The 23134-nt window shown below is 34.2% G+C and overlaps 1 protein-coding gene across 3 annotated transcripts in view; it reads left to right on the top strand.

The window, feature by feature from the left end:
* The window catches only part of plcd1b (phospholipase C, delta 1b), a 48642-nt gene that overhangs the window by 11097 nt on the left and 14411 nt on the right, over window positions 1-23134 (top strand). For all 3 annotated transcript variants that reach the window (XM_087238880.1, NM_200068.1, XM_087238879.1), the window contains 6 exon segments: window positions 3622-3850; window positions 3928-4057; window positions 8607-8835; window positions 10922-11123; window positions 14184-14328; window positions 18649-18801. In XM_087238880.1, the coding sequence (XP_087095006.1) occupies window positions 3622-3850; window positions 3928-4057; window positions 8607-8835; window positions 10922-11123; window positions 14184-14328; window positions 18649-18801 (1088 nt within the window).

Genomic DNA, 23134 nt, shown 5'->3' with positions numbered 1-23134 from the left:
TTTTTTTCCCTCAATTTCTGTTTGACAGATTTTTTTCAACATTTCTCAACACGATATTATTATTATTAACTAATTTCTTAAAACTGATTTATTTTATCTTTGCCATAACAGCACATAATATTTGACTAGATATTTTTCAAGACACTTCTATACAGCTTAAAGTGGCATTTAAAGGCTTAATTAGGGTAACTAGGCAGGTTAGGGTAATTAGGCAAGTTGTTGTATAATGATGGTTTGTTATGTAGACTGTCGAAAAAATGTATAGCTTAAGGGGCTAATAATATTGACCTTAATGTTTTTTTTAATTAATTTTTTTATTAAAAACTGCTTTTATTCTAGCCAAAATAAAACAAATAAGATTTTCTCCAGAAGAAAAAAATATTATCAGACATATTGTGAAAAATCCTTGCTCTATTAAACAACATTTAGGAAATATTTAAAAAAAGAAAAAAAAATCAACGGGGGTTTAATAATTCTAATTTCAACTGTATATGATTTCAATATGTATATCGGGACCTGACAAAGACCATGGAGGTTGAACCCCTGTAATAATTAATCAGTTTTTGAGCACTAAAGTGGCAGTGTGCTGACTTTCTTACTTTTTCCATTGTGTCTGGCTTGATCAAGCACCTGGCTTTAAAAATCTTTTGGATGTGTATAACACTATTATTAATCTTTAGGGACTTCCCAAACAATGCTTAACTTATATTTTTCTATTTTTTCCTGCTGTCCATTTACATTTTTACAACTTTACATTTTAATCAGAGTTAGTTTTTACTTTTGTTTAATAATTGAAATCTCTGTTTGAAAGTACTGAAATCTTAAATTGATTTATTTTTATTAAATAATTGTTTAGGTTGAACATGGAAAAAAAGAAGCCAATTACAAAGAGCAATCACGAAAAACATATTCCTTAAATTTAAATTCATTATTTAATTTTCATACTTGCCAACACTCCTGTATTTCACACTCATACCCCCCACAGAATAACAAAATAAACCAAAAATGAAAGTACATACAATGATGTTATTACATACAACAAAAAGAACTCATTCATTTTCTTTTCGGCTTAGTCCCGTTATTAATCTGGGGTCGCCACAGCGGAATAAATAAAATTTTAAATTTTAAATAAAAATAAAAATAAATTTTTCTTACTGCGATGCTTAATTTTTGCTTGATGCAAACCATAAAAATTTTTTTTTTTATAAAGTAACAGACCTTTCATAGCAGATAACTCGCATTCAAGCACATTCAAGGCAGCATGATAATGAGAAATGTAATTCATCATTACTATTATTGTCATTTTCATCATCATTAATATACTATGATTATTAGACATTCATTTTGGAATTATTGCACACATATCAAAGTCAGCTCAGCATTAGTTAGATACTTGTTTCTGCTTGTTGTTAGTCCTAATTGATGATGTCGTTCTCAAATACAATAAATCCCTTAAAATACAATTTGCAGTGGTGCTCATTCATTTTTGGTGGGTGCTCCTAATTTTTTTTCTGGTGCCCCTAAATTCTTTTTGGTGCTCTTAAATATTTGAAGTTGGGAGCACTGGTGCTACCAAGTAAAAAAGTTAATTTCCCTGTTCCCTGTTACTATGTATCTTGTTGTAAATAAAAAAGTAAAACATATTCGTACCAACTTTGCTGATGGTAGGTAAAAGGGGATCTGCTTTTAAACGACTAGTGAAACATCATGGAGAAATGTCGGGCCTGTAGCCTACTATCTGAAAAGAGATGAGTGGAGTGTCAGAACCAGATGGAGAGACCGAGGCTGCTGTAGAGGAAAATGCAGCAGGGCATTGACATGGAGCTAGATGGCTACCTGCTGATGGTAACGGCTGACAGTGACTCTGATCCACTGGAGTGGTAGCCTCTCCAATGTTCTCACTTCCCGCGCATTAGCCGTCTGGCAAAAAAATACCTATGCATCCAAGCCACAAGCTTAATCTCCGAGCGTGCATTCAGCACAGGGGGCAATATTGTAACAAGTTCCAGGGCATCACTGAAGCCAGAAAATGTTGACAGGCTGGTGTTCCTGGCCAATAACTTGAATGTCTAATTTCATCAGAGTTCAGATGAAGAGAGAGTTTTTGTGAAAAGTACACATTATTACAGTGTTACCGTGTTATTACACTGCTAATTTTTGTTTTGTTGTACACTGTTAAGTAAGATCTTTAGGTTTTTTTTGCTAAATAAATATGTTCAGAATGCATAATACTCTCCCATGTCTCTTTTTGATAAGGATACCTAAACCATTTACTTATTTAAAAAATATTAACTTTATTCGCATAATAAAGGGACAGGACAGGCCACCTCTTCCCAAAATGTACCAAAAAAAAAGCTTATTATACCGTCACCATTCAAAAGATGAAAAATACAGTGATATTAATTTTAGGTCATATCGCCTACCCCTACTGTATGGGTGTTTCCCAGTCCTGGGTTGCAGCTGGAAGGGCATCCGCTGTGTAAAACGCATACTGGAAGTTTATTCTGCTGTGGCAACCTCTGAAATAGAGACTAAGCTGAAAAAAATAAATGATCAAATGAAATGTGTATTTTATTACAGCACTTCATAGTTATATAGTCACATTGTGACCAGCGCTGTAAAGCATTAACCTGAGGCTGTTTAAACATTTGTGCTTTTGCTCAAATTATGCAAAAATACAAAATTGAGCTTACAACGCTTTTTCATCATGCATAATTGGCGCTCATCCACATGATGATTTTTTATCTAACATCAGGCTCTTTTGCAAATGTGCACTGTAAGTGTTTTTTTTTTTGTTTTTTGTTTTTTTTTTTGCAGAAAATTAAGCATTTGGATATATTCTTCATTGGGTCCATTTGATGAGTTTATCAGTATGTACTGTAAGAATTTGGAGTTGTTTCTTTAAACTAGGAAATTAAAACAAGAAAACACTAGCATATTTAAAAATATTATCTAGGAAATACAGATCAAAATAAATCAAATATGTCAAAATATATTTTTAAATATTTGATCCAGAACTGCATTATGACAACCCAGCTATTTTCAGAGTGTGATCAACATTACATACTCAATTTTTAATTTCCAGTCTGAACACTGCTGAGCTATATTTGATCATTGGCATAGATGATCAGACTCCAATGTTGTTGCATAATTACTTCATATGACCCTGGACTTCAAAAATAGTCATAAGGTTTATATTTTGTAATAATAATTTTAAATACATAGTCTGGAAGCTGAATAAATGCTCTCCATTGATGTATGGTTTCGAGTGATAGGATAACATTTAGCTGAAATACAACGATCTAAAAATCTGGGGTCTGAGGCTTTGAAACAAATCTAAATATTGAAAATAACTGACTTTTAAATATGATCAAATTAGGTTCTTAGCAATAAACGTATAATAATATAAGTTTTGATTTATTTATGGAAGGAAACTTCCAAGATGCCGTCATGGAAGATGATCTTTCATAATATTCTAATCATTTTTAACATAAAATAAAAAGGATCATTTTGACCCAAACTGTGTATTTTAGGCTTTTCCCACAAATATACCACTGCAACACAAGACATTTTTCAGGTCTCATTTCATGTGGTATGCTAATGCATCTCTTTCTCCTTCAGTCTCTATTGAGGACATTGAGGAAGTCCGAACAGGTCGACAAACAGACAGTCTGAGGAAATACACAGAGGAGACATTGGAGGGTCGAGCGTTCTCCATCTTGTTTAAGGGTCGTCAGAAAAGCCTGGACCTAATCGCCAGCACTGAGGAAGAAGCCAAGAAATGGGTCAGCGGTTTGGAGAAAGTCATCTCAAGCTTGAACAACCTCAGTTCACAGAAGAAGACGGAGCAGTATCCTTTTCATTAAGTGAAATTCTAGCATTGTTCCTCAAGTGTCTCTGTTAGTTGTTCTTACATCAGGGTTTTAGCTGGATCTACAGCTCCTTGCGGAAAGCAGACAAAAACCTGGACAACAAGATGAGTCTGAAAGAGGTCAAGAGCTTTCTGAAAGACATCAACGTTGAAGTGCACGAAGACTACGCTGAAATGCTCTTTAAGGTGATATGGGAATTTGATCATCTGTAATGTTTTCACACCGTGTCCTAACTACATGAGTTTTTGTCTTAACCATCTACAACAGCAATGTGCAGATTTTCTATTTTAGAAAGAGTTTCTATTAATGCAACGTCATGACAAAACAACACCATAAACATCTATGATAATTATCTCCTCAGGTACCGATTATGTGCTTTTTTTATGTGAATTGCTGATATTTGTGAGTTTGAACATCGTTTACCTGGCATGTATTGCCATTCTAATGAAAGCAACAGCAAATAGTTCACCTCAGATCTTAAAAATAAAATAACTAGCAAGCGGTTAAAAATGAAAATCAACTGTCACTGAGTCTATTAGGGCTGCAACTAACGATTATTTTAATAATCGATTAATTTGTCGATTATTTTTCTGATTAATCTGATTGAAAACAAACAAGAAAAGCATTCATTTCCAACTGTAAGATTTGAGATACCTAAGATACTTTGATGTCTTTGACAATACAAGCATGGGCTGGCTCCACACCCCACCAGTTGGGAATGCGGGAAAGTTCACTCCACTCCTTTCCTTCATTTACATAAAGCATCTCCTGCACTCCCTTGGGTTCACTCACCCTCCTCTTCATCCAACTCACACAGATTGATCTTCTCAAAATATGAATGTTCTATATCAATCCAAGTGACTTTCAATATCTGGTTTCATATCATTTGAAATGTCTCAGTGCGACTTGTACAATGGTCTCATTTCCTCACAAATAGACATAATCAAAACAATAGATATATAATTTCAGGTGTGTTTTGAACCACTGCCTTTACCAAGGGGGCTTCTATTCAAATTACAATTTGTTCCATATAGTCAGTAACTCTTCAGATCTTGCATGCCACTAAATGCAAATGCTTTTTGTTGTTCCACACATACCCGTCTTTGAAGGAGATTCTTGGTTTGACTATTTAAGGGAAAGTGTCTAGAGGTCCGGGGTGATTCTGTAACCAGATCATCCCGTAGTGTGGAGCTCTCATGCTCTATACAATGTATATTTTGAAGTCAGGTATGCATCTTTTGATCTTAGATTTATCTTTGAGAATTTGATGTCTTGTGTTGATTGTTTATGAATCACTGAATAATTGGCATAATACACATTTACATGACTATTAAATTATGTTTGAACTCAGTACTCAGTAATTATGCATTTTAGTAGATTAGACTGTATCCTTGTTTCTGCATGTCATGCGTCAGGTCAGTAGACAGACTAAAGTCCAGTTGAGATAAAACATCGGGCACACTATCTGTATTTTAGAGATCTGACTGACTCTTGATATTGATTCAGGTGTACTTGGGTGGAAAAGGAGTTATTTCTGTCTATTGCAACAAGGTGTTTCATGACTAACCTATATAGGGTGCCTGACCCTTGTTTGAAAGTATTGTTCTAAATTAAATGTACATGGGGAAACCGTGAGCTTGACTAAACCAAAATTATCATAGAGAACAGTAGTCGGTTATATTTATAATAAAGGCTGTGACCTCTTATTAGAAATAAGATTACATTTAACACAAGGGTGTACGTCTAAGGGGGAGACTACTCAAAATACTTTAGACAGGGTTCTTACGGTGCTGGAAATCCTGGAAAATGCTTGATTTTTAATATAGTGTTTTCAAGGTTAGAAAAGTGCTTGGATTTTGGACAAAGTGCTTGAACCTGCTTGAATTTGAATTTGCTGGGCTCTAAATTGACTGTTTTGGTTGCATATGCGCACAATTTCATCTGTGACCTCTAAATATGTTTGGGAGCATATGTGCGAGGGCTTAAATTGTTGTTGTGCGACCAGTTTTCATTGCTAAATGCTCACCACATGCATGTATTTATGGAGCTAATAATATGCCAAAACAATTTGAATTTGAATTGTGTTAAGTTTAATTATTAATAATTGTAAGCTAATAAAACTGATCATATGCTATTAAAAATGTTGAACCGAATTTGAATTTCTTAACTCGATTATTGAACGTTTAAAATTTAAGACAATTTTTTAAGTCAGATTTTTATAGACATATTTTCAAACTTTAGATTTTTTGGTTCTGAATTCAAAGACTGCAGATTTTGAATATATAAAAAAAAATACAGTTTTAAGTTTTTTTAAGAATTCAAACTATACAAATTCAGATTGTTTTGGCATTATTAGCTTCATACTTATTTAGGAAACATTCACCCAGAAAGCAACTTTGCATCTGAAACGCCAATTCAATGACTGTAAAAAAATAAATAAATAAATAAATAAAATAAAATTGCAATGCACTTGAAATGTCATGAATGACTGGTCATGAAAGTTTGGTTCTACACCCAAACATAATCTGACTGTAAGCTCATTTCTTGAGATATCAACTTTAAAAAGAAAGAGAAAGAGACCAAACTTAAAAACATACTTCATCCAATAACTGAACTTTTTAAATTATTTTTCATTATTTTTGGGTGAAGTGTCCCAATAAATCTAAGCTCCAAAATATTCAACAATTTAAGTGTAAATGTCATATTATGTTTTTTTAAAATAGCACAATGGATTTAAATGTGAATGAGTACATACAACATATATAAACATGATTAACCGTGGTAGTTAGGTGCTGGAAAAGCATACAAATGCACCTTGAAAGTGCTGGAACACTGCAAAAAATGCTTTTCTTACTTAGATTTTTTTGTCTTGTTTCTAGTCCAAATATCTAAAACTTCCTAAATCAAGAAGAATTTTCTAAACAAGCAAAACATATTGCCTTGTTTTTAGAAATATTATGCCAATATTAAGTCCGTTTTTCCTTAAAACAAGCAAAATAATCTGCCAATGGGGTAAGCTAAATAATCTTACGTCAAAAGAAAAAACAAGATTAATTTGCTTACCCCATTGGCAGATTATTTTGCTTGTTTTAAGGAAAAACTGACTTAATACTGGCATAATATTTCTCAAAACAAGGCAATATGTTTTGCTTGTCTAAAAAATGCTTCTTGATATAAGAAATTTTAGATATTTAGACTAGAAACAAGACAAAAAATCTGAGCAAGAAAAGCATTTTTTGCAGTGAATTTGAAGGTGGAAAAAGTGTAAGAACCCTGTTTAGAATGAATAGCATTCATAGCAGCAGCCATCTAAAAGTATTAGTCAATTACCTGTTTAATAATCAAGACTGATGAGAGTGTGACCGTGAGGGACGTCACTGGCCGAGGCGATTCCTCTGAGCATCTGAACAAATGTAATAGTTACGAGTAAAGACAAAATGTTCAAACATTTGGCTAAATTGTATATTGATATAATTCTCTAAATGATTGGAGTCCGATAAAATGGAAGATAATATTTTGAACCACCTCATATGAAAATTGGAGTAAGATATGAGTTAAAGTTAAACTGAAACAACATTGTGTACTGGAAAGGCCGAACACGCACATCCACCAGTGAACACCTTCACTGGACCAACTGGGTGGACCTTACACCAACACTTTATTCAAAAATAGAACTACAATCTTTAGAAAGTGCCCCTTGAACATCCCTGAGCTGTTATAATAATAATAATAATAATAATAATAATAAAAACTAACTTGGTGATTTTGTCCTGTTTTCAATCCAAATATCTAAAAAAATATTAAATCAAGCTATATACAGGACACATGAAATAGGCTAAGAAATTATGTCTCGTTTTTTTTCGGAAAAAAACACCTCAAAATGAAATGATTGTTTGCTTAAATCAAGCAAAAATATTTGCCAATGGGGTAAAAAAAATAGTCATAATGAATGAGATATACATGTAATCTCAAACAGAAGTTTTAGGCATCTCTTTATTTTCTCATCTCATTTTCTTGTCCAGTAATCTTGATTAAAATATTTTTTTGATATTTGTACTGGAAAGAAGACAAAATTACTAATTAAGAAAAGCTTTTTTGCAGTGTAGATACTGTATACTGTGTACTGTCATCAATACCTGATATTTCAATTCACAAAAACGTGTGAGTGTATTTTGTTGTTTAAAAGACGGTAAAAATGATCTTGATCGTGATCTATAACGTGAGATGGGTGTCGCCGTGTTTACTTGTGACAACGCGTATTCCTCATTCATAAAAGTGGAACGTGCAGGATTTAGCATGTAAATTCATTAGTTACTCCCAAAAAACATGCAAGTGTGTTCACTTCGCTTCGTGCTCAACTAAAGTTTTTTTTAATAATCAAACATCCCTACGTCGCACAACACAATCGATTATGAAATTCGTTGTCAACTCTTTAGTAATCAATTTTTATCAATTGAATCGATTTGTTGTGGCAGCCCTAGAGCCGATATACTTTTAATAATGTTATATAGACTAAATGTGTTATAATTAGATTATAATACTTTTCGTCGGAGGTGCAGTGGCTGGTATTTAAATGTTTCTGTTGCATCATGCTTGGTGCAGACAGCCAATTTGCTTGTCACTGGACTCTTGTCATGTTGCTTGTAGTTAGGACACGAGGTTAGAGCACTTGCAAACTAACACTTTTAATAGAAATCACTTGACCAGATATGTCACTGTTTCTCTCTTTGTCAGGAATGCGACAAATCGAACGGTGGATTCCTGGAGGGAAACGAGATTGAGCATTTCTACAAAATCCTGACGAAAAGAGAGGAGATTGATGTCATTTATGGGGAGTATGCAAAGACAGATGGTCTCATGAGCGCAAATGACCTGCTGAACTTTCTGCTGACTGAGCAGAGAGAAGAGGTGTCCCAAAATGATGCCCTTCAACTCATTGAGAAATATGAACTCGATGAAAACGGTAATTTTTTAGTTCCCATGGGTCATGAAATTTCTGTAATACTATGGAATTTTAATAGGTTGATTCCAGAGTCAGGGAATTGTATATATTTTTGTCCTAGTATTGGCATATCAGGGATTTGAATTGTTTCACTTGTTTTGCCTATTATTATGGTTAGCCTATGTTTTCACTGCTGTTTTATTCCTTTCCCTTTTGTCACCTCAGGGTATCCACGTGGTCTTAAAGTCTTAAAATGTCTTAAATTGTTTTAAATCTCAAAACTAAAATTTAGGCTTTGAAAAGTCTTAAATCTACAGAAATACTGTGTTGTAGGTCTTAAATTCTTTTTAACAGGTCTTGATTTTGCTTTGTTCATGTATAGCTACCCAATCTGGCCAACACCCATACAATCACCAACAATCCATCTCAGTACCACTTAAAAATTACATTTTTAACTTTGTTTACTGTAATGGTTTAACTATTTTCCTTACAGTAACATCTGTTGAAAAGTTCTCCTCGCATTTACTGCTGAGGTTACTGACCTGGCCTATATTTATTATATTATTAAAATGTATTCAATTATAAAAAAGAATTGATAGGGCAAGTGAAAATCTTTTCCAACTGGAATATTAAAAAAATCCTGTACAAAAAAAATCCCTGTGCAAGTCTAACATTTCATTTATTTATTTATGGTCTTAAAAGTGTCCTAAGTCTTAAATTATTCTTTGTGAAACCCAAAGAAACCCTGTACCTGTCAAAATACATTTTGTGTGTGCTCAACGCTCAACATAACAGCTGCCTTGTTTATAATTCACCTTATTTTGCAATTAAATCAAATTTGCTATTTCTCCAATTAATTTGCTGTTATGTAAATGATAAGGAATAACACGTGTCCATTAACTACTCGTGCTTCAAACTAGCTTGATAATATATTAGAATTAAAATAGTATGATAAGAAAATACCAGCAGCATCAAGCAAAATAGCAATACTTTCTATAGATAAAAGTGAATAGAATTGAGTCGAATAGGAAGTTGCAACACTGTGGAAAAGGAACCCTGATTTTTATTTTAAAGTTTTTTTGTTTTTTTTTTAATCTCTGCTAAGTAGGATTTTTTTTTTTAAAGCTTGGGTCACTAAGATTTTATTTATTTAAATTAATCAACAAGGTTGTAGTAAATCAAAAGTTATTGACTTAAGCTTGACATCACATGAAGTGGCTTTCGGGTCCAAACGGTATATCAAACTTTACGTGTAGGCTCAACAAATACTAATAATAAATGTTTACAAAGTTTTACAAATACTTTTTAAAATCACGATCGTTATATATATATATATATAACCATGTCTAATATCAGATGGCCAGAACATGGTTATTTTTTAATAAGTTGTTAAAATATTGGTGTCTGTGATGCAGCAAGGCCAGAGATTTTCGTGTACATTATGATTTTATATAAAATTTACTTTAATGCGTGATAAGCTTGAACAGTATTCCATACGTTACGACTTACAAGCGGATATTTAAAAAATGTATGGTGTTGCAAATTTTTCTATTTGGATAAATTCTCTGTTGAACTTTCTATGAATAAAAGAACTCTGAAAATTAGTTGTGGTTTCCCCAATGATGGTTTGAGCATTGCTAATAATAACATGTTTGAGCAACAAACCCCAAAGTTAGACTTATTTCTAAAGTAGGGCTGAAAAATATATCGTTTAAGGATCAATATCGCAGTGTGTGCGTCTGCAATAGTCACATCACATGATTAGTTTGTTTATTAAAGATAAAGATATTTTTAATCATTATGATGACCATGCTATTTTACGTTTGATATTGTATGTATGATATTCATATTGCAATGTATATTGCAGCAAAAGAAAATATCGCAATCCAATATTGTGCAGCCCTATTCTGAAGAATCATGTGAGACTGAAGACTGATTAAACTAATTATGAAATAATATTAAAATAATTGTATCCATGGTTAATATAGAGAATTCTTTTAGAATCTTACTAAATCAAACTTTTAAGTTAAGTAAATGTACTTGGTTTCAGTCAGTTGATCTGCAAGTCCAATGCATAATGGCTTATCTGTGTTTTCAATTCTTCTAGCCAAAGCCAAACAGCAAATGACCCAGGATGGCTTCCTGATGTACTTGCACCAGCCGGAGGGGCTGATCTTTAACCAGGCTCATAAAAGTGTTTACCAGGACATGAACCAGCCTCTCAGCCATTACTTCATCTCCTCCTCTCACAACACATACCTGATGGAGGACCAGCTCAAAGGACCCAGCAGCACTGAGGCCTACATAAAGTAATCCTGTTGATCATTCTGTATTTGTTTACATCATGTAGTTTGAACATGAATTACAATTCCAGTCTCACATCTAAATGAATACTTTCTGTAAGGTCTTTTGCAATGAGATATTTGTGCAAATCTGGTTTATTGGTTTTACATTAGATTAGGTAGTGAGCACCAAGGGCAAAACTGGAACCGTTCTAACAAAACAATTAATGAATATGGTGCTTAAATGAATACACCCAATGAATGTGCTGGGAGAAAAATGAAGAGTTCAGATGCAAAAACCAAGTGCCATCTGGAATTTTCTTCTACAGTGAGCATTTTCTTTAGCCTCTTAGGTTTATGTTCTGTTTTGTGCTGTGACAAACAATGGAAATAACCTATGCTTTGCCATAAAAGTGAAATTACTAAATCAAACTACAAATCACATAGGAACCTGAGAAAAATGGCAACTTTAGAAGAACATTTTCGATGGCACTTTTTGCATCTGAACTCTTCAAATATATAATAAATAAAATAGTAGAAATATTGCAGCAGAGTTCCTGCAGGTTTTCTGATGTTATCAAAATTTGCTACTGATCACAGAGTCATGCGTCCCTGACAATATACACATGACAATCACAGCTTTTGCTAAATCAAGTGTGTTGAATAGATCACTAAATTTCTAGTTTGTTCTAGTGCATCCGTCACACCTAGTTGGTGTACCACAGCAAACTCACTATGAACCCAAATATGCTCTCTCCTCTTTATCTCTCTCCTGCACACACACACACACACTTGTTGTAATCATGCTACGATTGACATCCTTTCCATTTAACCGGTCAATTAAAACTGCTTAAACAGTTTAATCAGAGTTTTCAGTTTTTTTTTTTTTTTTTTTTTTTTTAAGATGATAAACCAGGATTCTAGTGGTCCAAATGAGGTACTAAAATCCACAGGAGATGAACATTTCTCTGCTCTCCTTCAAGAGCTCTTATTGTAGGGTGTTGTAAAGTTTTTTGAAGGGTGTTCCCTTTTTAATTGAAGGGCCCTTCATGAAGAGATTTAGATGTTTGGAATTTTTCTGCAAATGATGTCCTCCAAAGTTACAACAGCTGTTTTGTGCACTTGTAAATCAGGCCACAAATGTAAAACATTTACAATTTCACAGAAGTATAGCAGACTACTTTAAATTTTTTCTATTCTAAATCTATGAATAAACTGTCTTTAGTCAGGTATTTAAGTGTGTTGATTTATGATGAAAGTCTGCAATGCTAATTATGCTGGGCAAATCTACAATACCGTGCAGTAATCCTACAATGGTGGAGGAACGAACAAACAAACAAACATATTTGATAAACATACATTTTTGCATTTTTTTTTAAATATGAAAGAGATTTATCATGATCATTTTAAGTCATTATTTATAAACGAACATGTAGCATGCTGGTGGCATGGTGGCTCAGTGGTTAGCACTGTTGCTTCACAGCAGGAAGGTCACTGGTTGAGTCCCGGCTGGGCCAGTTGGCATTTCTGTGTGGAGTTTGGATGTTCAAACCTGTTTCTTAGTTTCCAACAATATACCAATATTGATATTAATATATTGCTATAAATAAACTAGTAAAATAATAAACCATTAGTTTACATTAGTTTACTTTACCTTAATAAACTCCTAATTTGCTACTTGTTAATAATGTCAAGTTAGATTCAGAAATTTAGGATGTAGGAAAAGAACATGCAAAATTTGTACTTTTAAAAGTACTAATAAACAGCCAATATCTTAATAATATGCAGGTAATAAAAGTCACTACTTAATAGTGAGAATTGTTACTTAAACTGAAGTGTTGCCTCAATTTTTACAAGAATGTTTTCTGTGTATGTTTTCACAGTAAAACTCAGTTCATTCAACTCAAATCACTCGCTTCTCAGCATTTTACAGTTTCCTCAGGTGTACCTCAGGGCTCAGTCCTGGGGCCCCTGCTTTTCATCATCTATCTCCTTCCTTTTGGTAATATTCTCTGTAAATATAACATACAGTTCCACTGCTTCGTGGATGACAATCTCTCGCTCTGGCAAACACTCTCGACCTTCATTCCTTACAGTCTGCTTAACAGAACAAATCTTGCTTCTCTCTTAACTTTCTCATATTAAATAGTGCAAAAACTGATGTTTTGCTTGTTGATACCAAATCAACACTCTCCAAAACTGACAGCTTTTCTCTTTCTATTGATGACCGTTCCATTTATCCCTTTAAACAGGTCAAGAGTCTGGGTGTCATCCTTGATGGCACCCTATCTTTTGACTCTTCACATTAATAACATCACCCGGTCTGCTTGCTTCCACCTGCGTAACATTAACCAACTCAGCCCTTCTCTTACCCCCAGGCCACTGCAGTTCTTGTTCATAGTCTGCACATCTCTTATAGATTACTGCAACTCCCTTCTCTTTGGCCTCACTCATAAATCCCTCCGTAGGCTTCAGTTGGTCTAAAACTCAGCTGCCTGTATCATCACCAGAACCCCTTCTTCTTATCACATCACCCCTGTCCTGCAGCAGCTTCACTGGTTACCAGTCCCCTCCCACATTGATTTTAACATTTTGCTGTTAACAATCAAAACCATCCACAATCTCCCCCCTCCATATTTGTCTGCCCTCATTCATATTGCTGCTCCCTGAGATCTTCTTCTTCCCTCCACTTGTCTGTTCCCTCTGCTCGTCTGTCGTCTATGGACAGCAGAGCATTCAGCATCTTTGCTACCCAGCTTTGGAACTCACTTCCACTTGCCATCAGAAACATTGACGCTTACATTATCCAAAACAAGACTCAAAACTCACTTAAGGTGGCTTTTAATACTTAATTGTATTTGAACTATTGCTGTGTATACTTGTATATTATTCCTCTTGTTTTGTTGCTCTTGTTTAATTGTCCAGTGTCCTTGAGTTGCCAGAAAGGCGCCTTTTAAATGAAATGTATTATTATAAAACAACGTAGCTACAAATATGGCTTATGTGAAGTCATTTAAAGTGTAAAAAGCACAACATGACACTTTATGTATGCATGTAGTAATGTATAAGTTGTGTTTCGTATCTTAGAGCTCTTCTGAAGGGCTGCCGCTGCGTGGAGCTGGACTGCTGGGATGGATCAGACGGAGAGCCGGTCATTTACCATGGATATACTCTCACTTCAAAAATCCTCTTCAAAGATGTGATTAAAGCCATTAAAGAATATGCCTTCAAGGTAAAAAGCTTAATAGCATAAAGGATGCAATAGCATATCATTTCACTGAGATAATAGAGTGATGTCTACTGTTTGTTTTAGGACCTGTAGAGCTTGTCCTTCTAGTATGCGCTCCACGTGTACCATGTCAACGATACAATACACGCTGTTTGATTCAGTCTGAATGAAAGCATTGAGATTGATTGTTCTGAACACAGGGTTTACATGAACTCTGAATGAAGTTAATTGGGTTGATGTGTGCTTTAGCCACAAGCTTTGTACACACTGCATAAATATAGAGTTTGAGTTTCAGGATATCCTCTGAAATTATAATTCTTTTTCAAATATATTCCAAGTAGGCATGCAACGATTATAGATTTTTGGTTGTATGATTATAGTTTGAGGAATAATCACAGTTATCACGATTATTGTGCATTTATTAATTTCAAATCACTACTAGTTTTTAAAATATAAAAAGTTATCATGTGATTTTCAAGTGTTATTTATTGATGCTCAGTAACCAAATACAGCACAAAATGATAATAAAAATCAAACAATAGTCCATTTCTCTTTGGACTTTGTGCATCATCAACAAATTGTGAAAAAAAAAAAATTTTTTTTTGACTATTTGAAAAGTTTTGACCATTAAAACATAAGTAATAATTTTACACTGAAAATCAATGAGAGAACAATGAATAAATAAATAAATAAAAATAAGAATAAATTAAAAGAAATATTTCTCGGATATAAATCTAAGCTACAAATTAACTTATAAGTATTTCCCTTTTAAAGAAAACAAATGTAGTCAAAGGCTGCTTAACGTCTGTCTAAAAGGCACTTTGCATCGACTGGATTACAATATTGTTTGGTATTTTTCATTTTGTATTTTTTTTTCTCTTTGGAGTTATAAATGTTTATATTCTATAACAAGTATGAAGCTAATCGGTCTGTTCTTGTCATGTGACTTACAGTGTGCTTGTGCCATTTTTTTAGCTAGGTGCACTTGGAAAGTATGGCTGCGTCCGAAACCGCCTACTACTCAGTCGGTACTGCATTTGAATTTAAACGTACTACTCGGCCGTTAGAAAAGTACGTTCTATACAGTATGAATTTGAAAAGTATGAATGGAATTCGGACGTACTACATCCTCCATTTTGTCATGGTCACGTGACCTACCTGCGTCCGCTGCGTCGTCTCACTTCCATTCATGAATTCTCTCATGGGGCATTATGGGATAGCGCAGCGTGCATGGGATGTGCACTTCAGAATCTCGCCGGAAGTAGTAAGTCATCCGGGTACTTCTCGCCTACTGATTTTCGTATTCTATGAATTCGGACATACTACTCGGCTCGCATACTGATTTTAGCGTACTATATAGTATGGAAGAATGCGGTTTCGGACGCAGCCTATGACTCGCGCCAAAGTCCCTTTAAGACAAGTCATTTCACTCGATGGCCATCTTATCTTATACACGTCTCGGGCAGTATGCTCGAGCATTCTGTTTGAATGGGAAAATATCAAATTCTCCAAAACTGCTTGCCAAGCTTACGATTAAATTTTATATTAGGAATCACCAATAAAATTAAATAACAACTGTCTATTTAGTTTCATTTCTAAATGTCGAAATCTGCAGAAACTCACGTCTGGTCCGATCATCTCCCCCAGAGTATTGTCAGTGTATAGCGATCAATAATTGGCTCCTGTACTAGAAGCATACCTGTCAACATTGGCATGTGAAAATAAGGCATGTGCCCACCATAATAAAGGATTCCCCCAACCCCCTGTTGGGGCTTTTTCATTGTAAATAAACAGTTAAATGGTCAGTAATATGTTTTATTATTGACAAAAGAGAAAATAAATAGTATACATTAGCAGCAAATAAATTAACAAACAGTTCAGCTTATTAAAATTAATAGCTATTATAATGTAATAGAATCAAGTTATCAAATCACATTAGCCGTTCCGTCACTGCATGACTTACACATTCTGATTAAAGATCAACAAATGATTTGTTATAATGAAAGCATTTAATTACTTTTCTAACTTTTTATGTTCATTTAGGACGAAATTAGTTGTGTTTGGGAAAAAAACCCCACCAAGATCGACATATTTAGATATTTTTATTATTATTATTATTATTAGTTATGTATAAATCTGTTTAAACACACACCCAAAACCCAAACTTTTGCTCCGCTTCAAATCAGGTGGACAGAATCAGTTTAGGGAAGCGCGTCAGCTGACAGCCATGCACCGTTATATGACGTGATATGTTTTGAGGATTTGAGGTTTTGAGGATTGCATATGCAGGGGAGACGGTACTTGTACTGAAAAGGGAAGGAATCCCGACATTTTTTTTTTGCCTAAAAGTGTTTTTATGCCTAAAAGTGAAAGCACAGAACAGACTCACATTTAAGAGCAAGGGGCGGCCCCTGGTGGTTCGGCGGTATGGGTTGAGTATAGTGAGGCTCGGCTCTTTAATGTTTATTTGTCACCCTTCAGAGAAAGACTAAAAATACGTGAGAAATACAGGAAAATAGCTTTACGGGTTGATAGCAGGATACAACTGTAAAATACGAGAGAATCCCGGGAAAAACGGGAGGGTTAACAGGTATACCATATTGATCGTTATACTTTTTCCTCATTCAAAAAGATATGAGTGACATGTCTTGTGTATTCTATATTCTTTGCTCGAGTTCTACGTGTATGTCGATCCCAATATAGAAATAACGAACTTGCGCATACAAAAGACATAATATGTGATCGCCCCCTAGTTAATAGCCTCAGCCATAGTTAATCCAGTGTGCATGGGTATTAGCCTTGGCATACAAGCTCGTAACTTTAAACTAGCGCACAGTTGCCATAACTTTGTTTAGTTGCAGCAATTTTGTTCCATGCAGAAACGCGGTGTTGAGAAGACTTTACAATTAATTAACTGTGACGAATTGAAGCACGGTTAATAGTAAAGTTGGTTAATTGTTGCATCCCTACTTTAAAGTGCAGTTTAAGGGAGAAATGTTTTTTTTTTTCTTCAACACATTTTAAACATTGTTTTAATAACTGTTACTTAATATTTTACTGGTTATTTTGCAAGAAACTTGGTTAACTAGGTAAGTTGGTTTAATTAGGAAAGCCATTGGACAACAGTAGTTTGTTCTGTAGCTAATGAAAATAATTTCTTAACCTTAAAATATTTGATTTATTTATTTTTACATGTTAAAACTGCTTTTATTCTAATCAAACGAAAGTTAAAAATAAATTAGACTTTCTCTAAAAGACATAACACAATTGGAAATGCTGTGAAAATCTTCTTAGTCTGGTAAAAATCACTAATTAATTTTTTAAAAGATACCAATTTTACAGGAAGGCTAATTATATTGCCTTTAACTGTGTGTATATATACTAGCCTCCTGCTTTAAAAAAAACAAATATTTTTAAATTTTTTTTATTTAACAGACTTAATAATTAGCCTTTTGTGCAGCTGCTTTGATAATTTATCAAACTGTAAAAATGATGTCATTCAAACAAAATAAATCTGTAAATGAATGTCTGAGGTGACATTTTTAAACAACATAAGGCTGCTTGTCCTCTAAAGCACATTAACACAGCTGAAACTGCCAGTTCTCTTCATGTGGTGTGGTGTTTTATGCGAGACCTTGGGAATCTCAACTATGAGACCAAATATCTGCAGTCATGTCAACTGATTTCTTAGAATTTTTGTCTCTACTGTATAAATAAAATGTTGCTACAATGTAGAAAAATATGAAATTATTCTCGCCAATATTTTCCTTTTTTCTGTTCCAGTAGGTCTGTGTGATATAGACCATTTTGAGGGATGTAAACAAAAGAATGGTCACAAAGTTTTTTTCCTGTTTTACATTCTAAATTTCTATAGCTTCCAAGAATCCCAAAAGAACCACATATTGTTAAATATTGCTATGATAGCTGATATAACATTAAGTTATGATTGAATTGCCTCTTGTTACAGTTATGAAATAGTTTGATAGCAAGCAGGAAATGTTCATGGGCCAATGAAATGACCACATTGAACTGGTCTATAAGTCATTACTAGGCATGCACTAAAGTTCCCAGTTGCAGTTTTCAATCTGATTGAGTGTTTACATGTCCTCAAGATTGTATAGGAAAAGGTTTAAAAGGTTTAACCTCCCCCTTATAATATGAATAATATTAATCAGATTTGACCAATTAATTCAGATTGACGTGATATTTTAACTTTAAAAAAAAAAAAAATTGTATAGACACTTTTTTTTGTGCTGCCACTCCACTTAAATGCATTGTTTGAGTGTCTGTAAGTGCAGCTAGTGTGCTTGTGTCCTCCTCCAGACGTCCGAGTACCCGGTGATTCTGTCTCTGGAGAACCACTGCGGTGTGGAGCAGCAGAAGATCATGGCTCAGCATCTGACCTCCATTCTGGGCAGCGCACTGGTCACCAAACCCCTTGGAGATCAGATGCCCACATGCCTGCCTGCACCAGAGGTCAGTGGCTGCAGTAATCTACTAATCCATGTTATACAGGCAGTTTCAGTTGCAACTTGCAAGACTATATTACAGACGATGTACATTAAGCTGGTCATAAAATACAAAGATCCCACATGAAATAAAGTGGCCTAAGTTACTGTGTACTTGCATTTAATTTGATACAATGCTTTTTTGTACATGGATGTTTTTTTATAGTGCTGTCAGAATTAGCATGTTAATAAATGCGATTAATTTGAAATATCGAATGCGTTAAAAAAATTAATGAAGTTGCAGTTTTTATTTCCTTTTGTGGCCGACGTGTATTCAACATGCAAAGAAATATGGATAAGACCAAGGAAGCACTTTTAGAAGGAAAATTTCAGTATAAAACAATTAACGTTGCATCACCAGGCTCTTGTTTTATTGGAATTTGATACCGCATGCCAAATGGAAAGAAAACTCTTCCGCATTTCGTGACTTGTGTGGTTAGGTATTGTAAATTCGCTGTTTACATGGTAGACTCTTAATCAGAGTATTATCTTAATCATATTAAAATCTGAGTATTGGTGTCCATGTAAACATACTCAGTGAAAATGCCAGATGATATCGCAAGCTGTCAGAGACATTGGATTCCTCTGCCTTTATGTTGATTCCATGAGCCCTCAAATGTTTTAAGCTTGATGCGTTTCCCCTCACACACACAACTTTTGTAAAGTGCTTCATGTTGATGTGTCAGAATCTTTGTGACATATTGTCATACTTTAGAACACTTAAGCAAATTTAATGAACGCAATCGTACAGTTTGTGTTGATGAATCTGAAGAGTCCTGGGTGCACTGTACTGGCAGCGTTGTGTGTGTGTGTGTGTGTGTGTGTGTGTGTGTGTGTGTGTGCGTGTGCGTGTGCGTGTGCGTGTGCGTGTGCGTGTGCGTGTGCGTGTGCGTGTGCGTGTGCGTGTGCGTGTGCGTGTGCGTGTGCGTGTGCGTGTGCGTGTGCGTGTGCGTGTGCGTGTGCGTGTGCGTGTGCGTGTGCGTGTGCGTGTGCGTGTGCGTGTGCGTGTGCGTGTGCGTGTGCGTGTGCGTGTGCGTGTGCGTGTGCGTGTGTGTGTGTGTGTGTGTGTGTGTGTGTGTGTGTGTGTGTGTGTGTGTGTGTGTGTGTGTGTGTGCGCACAAGAACAAACACCAAACATCGCAGACAGTGTCCTTATCCCTCAAAATTGTTAAGAAATAATTGTTTAGAGATGGGGTGACCAAAATCCCTGTAAGAAGTCTATAGTCTTTGGTGTGACACAACTTGACTGCAGCTGCATAATGGGATGTTTCTTTACAAAACTGTAAAAGTGCGCTTTAGCATGTCAAAATGAAAGCAAACATTCAAAAGGGTTCAAAAGGGCGTTTTGTCCATTTTAATAATATTAATAATAATGAATATAATTATTAATTATTAATTAATTATTAATAATTAACACAATTAATTATTAAATTAATTATTAAATTGAAAGAATTAAAACAAATTTTTTCTGAATTTGTTCTTTCTGAAATTCCTTTATTTCTTTAATTTATTTATTTTTTGCAGTTTCACATATAATCCAACATGGAAATTAGTTATTGGCATGCATTGATTGTTTTGAAATTCAAATAACACTAACTCTGCCGTGTTTTTATTTCTGTAATAAACATGGCTTTCAAGCCAACAGTTTGAGGATCTTGATGGTTTATTGCAGGTATGTTGTTTACCTGACAAAATCGTTTACAAGTTGAACAAAAATTCTGATCATATTTTGAATTTAAATAGTTTCTTTGTTTTGAGTTTACATGAATTTTACATTTGAATAGCCAAAATTACAAGTTTCAGTCTTTTAATTGCGATTAATCACGATAATAGCAAAAAAAGTGTGATTTAAATAGTTAATTTTTTATTAATCAATTGACAGCACTAGTTTTTTATTTTGTGCTTACTTTAAAAATGGTCTGTATGTACTTGCATATGTAGTTAATTATTGTTATTACATTTAATAATAACTGCATGTAAATGCATCTATAATTTCTTTAATTCTATTTATAATCACATTGTTGACTCATTCCTTAAACCTTAACCCACTCTTAAACTTACCCATAACACATACTGGTACAGTGTGCTTTGCTTGTTGGGTATTTAAACTGCAAAAATATCTGACCATAAAATGAATCGACCAATCAAAATTAAGTATTCTAGCTATCCTTTTGTTAAGTGGTGACGTGTTTGTGACGTATGTAATCCTGTTTCTGGGTCCAAGCCGCCATTCATTTGAGTGTAGAAATCATTCGTTTATGATCACGTTTTATTCCTATCACACATTAAAGTTAATTTTACATAAAGTCATAGTGTACACAACAATCTTTGGGCTTACTGCATAACAAATACCCAAAATTTTACAATTTATAAAAAAATAATAACTTTCTGGCCATCGGATATTAGGCATGGACATATATACTGCGATAGTGATTTTTGAAAGCATTAAATCACTTTGTAAACGTTTATTATTACCATTTCCTAAGTCGCCCCATTCAGTTGAATAGAGCGCTTGGACCTGGAAGCCGCTTCGCGTGATGTCACACTTAACAAGCGGATAGACATAAACTAAAATAAGTGGCATCGAAAACAACTAATTGTTTTGCTATTTTATTAAGTCATACAAATTGAATATTTAATTAGAATATTCGACAGAAAAAGATCAAACCATTCATTTTAATCCATTAGACGTGGATCTAGACACGAGAGCCAGTTTGAGTTTTCCAGCCTGTCTGAACAGGAGATGCTTTCAGGATGGAATTCAGTGTGGAATGTGTGGAATTCCTGCAGCTGCTTTAAATTCATCACAGCATCTCAAACTCTGTTTATCTGAGTTATTTACAAATGTCAGCCCCTCAGGAGCGCAGACACCTGCAGCACGTCACTTAAGCTCACACACAGCACGAATACAAAAATAAGAAAACAGAAAAAGCAGGATTTTGTGGTAACGTTGGTTTGGTGGTGAACTGCTTTTAAAGATGGCTTTTTGGATTGGATTGCTGTGGTGGCTGGTGCTTGTCCTTCAGGTAAATGACTGATTATCATAGCTTACATACCATTGTTTTCAATGACCTCCAGTCAAGGTGTGGCTCATCCAGGTCACTGTCACAGGCAACAATAGAAGTACTGCTGTTCACTTGGGTATCATTTACTGCAAATGTAAAAAAAATAAAATAAAATACAGAGACTTGTTTAATAAATGCTAAAATCACATCATATGTTTTTTTTCTATATATAAATATTTAAAGTTTATATTTTTAGGGCTGTTGGGCATAAACAAATGATAAATTATTACAAGCATTTCAAGTTTTATGGTTATGAGTAGGGCCAGATGGAATCTGCAGGCGTTTTTTGCTATTTTTTGTTAAAAATCTGCTGATTTCTGGTTAATTATTTTGAGAGTATTATAACTAAAACCTTAATATGTGAAATAAAAATAATACCTTTTTATCTTTTATTTAATGTTTAAAATGCAAATCCAATTAGATCCACATTAATCCACAGTGAACAAAGCAAGTCTGTCATATAATTATTCTACTAAAAGACAGAAAATATTACTTTACAAACTGCATTGTACATAAATCAGATGAACATTTTTATATTAGGCAATATTATTACTGTAATTAATTTTAAAAAATGAATAAATATAGATTTACACACATTTACTCAAGCAAATAAACAGAATTAATGATGGGCTAAAAATCTGCAGAAATCTGTGCGTGCAGATTCCGTTTGGGCCTAGTTATGTGTAGGATTCAAGAGTAATTCATACAAAAATAAAAATTTTGTCATTTACTCATCCTCTGTGTTTCAAACCTTTGAGTTTCTTTCTTCTGCTGAACAGAAAAGAAGATATTTTTAAAAATGTTGGAAACCTGTATCTATTGACCTCCATGGTATTTATTTTTCCTACTATAGAAGTGAATGGTTAAAGGTTTCTAACATTTTTCAAAATACCTTCTTTTCTGGTCAACAGAAGAAAGAAACTCATAAAGGTTTGAAACACAGTAAATGTTTTTGGTTGAACTATCCCTTTAAAGTAGAAATTAATATTAATAAGTAAATGAGAATAAATGTAAACATGAACTAAAAGCAGAATCTGTAGTCTCTTTAATTGAGTTTTCAGTAAATAAAAGTTGTGGTCGTCTTTCCTATCCGAGGTATACCCGAGTAAAACAACTTCTCTAAACAAAACAAAATGTTTTTTGATCTGATTTGATTGAATCACTTATTGTGGTTTGATATTGGTGGATCTCATGTAAATCCCATCTTAGTCTAGTGAACGCATTATAAGAGATGTC

The sequence above is a fragment of the Danio rerio genome, chromosome 2 (assembly GCF_052040795.2).
Source record: "Danio rerio strain M-AB ecotype USA chromosome 2, GRCz13ab, whole genome shotgun sequence".
NCBI classification, from domain to species: Eukaryota; Metazoa; Chordata; class Actinopteri; order Cypriniformes; family Danionidae; genus Danio; species Danio rerio.
This window is presented reverse-complemented; position numbering and strand designations above follow the sequence as displayed.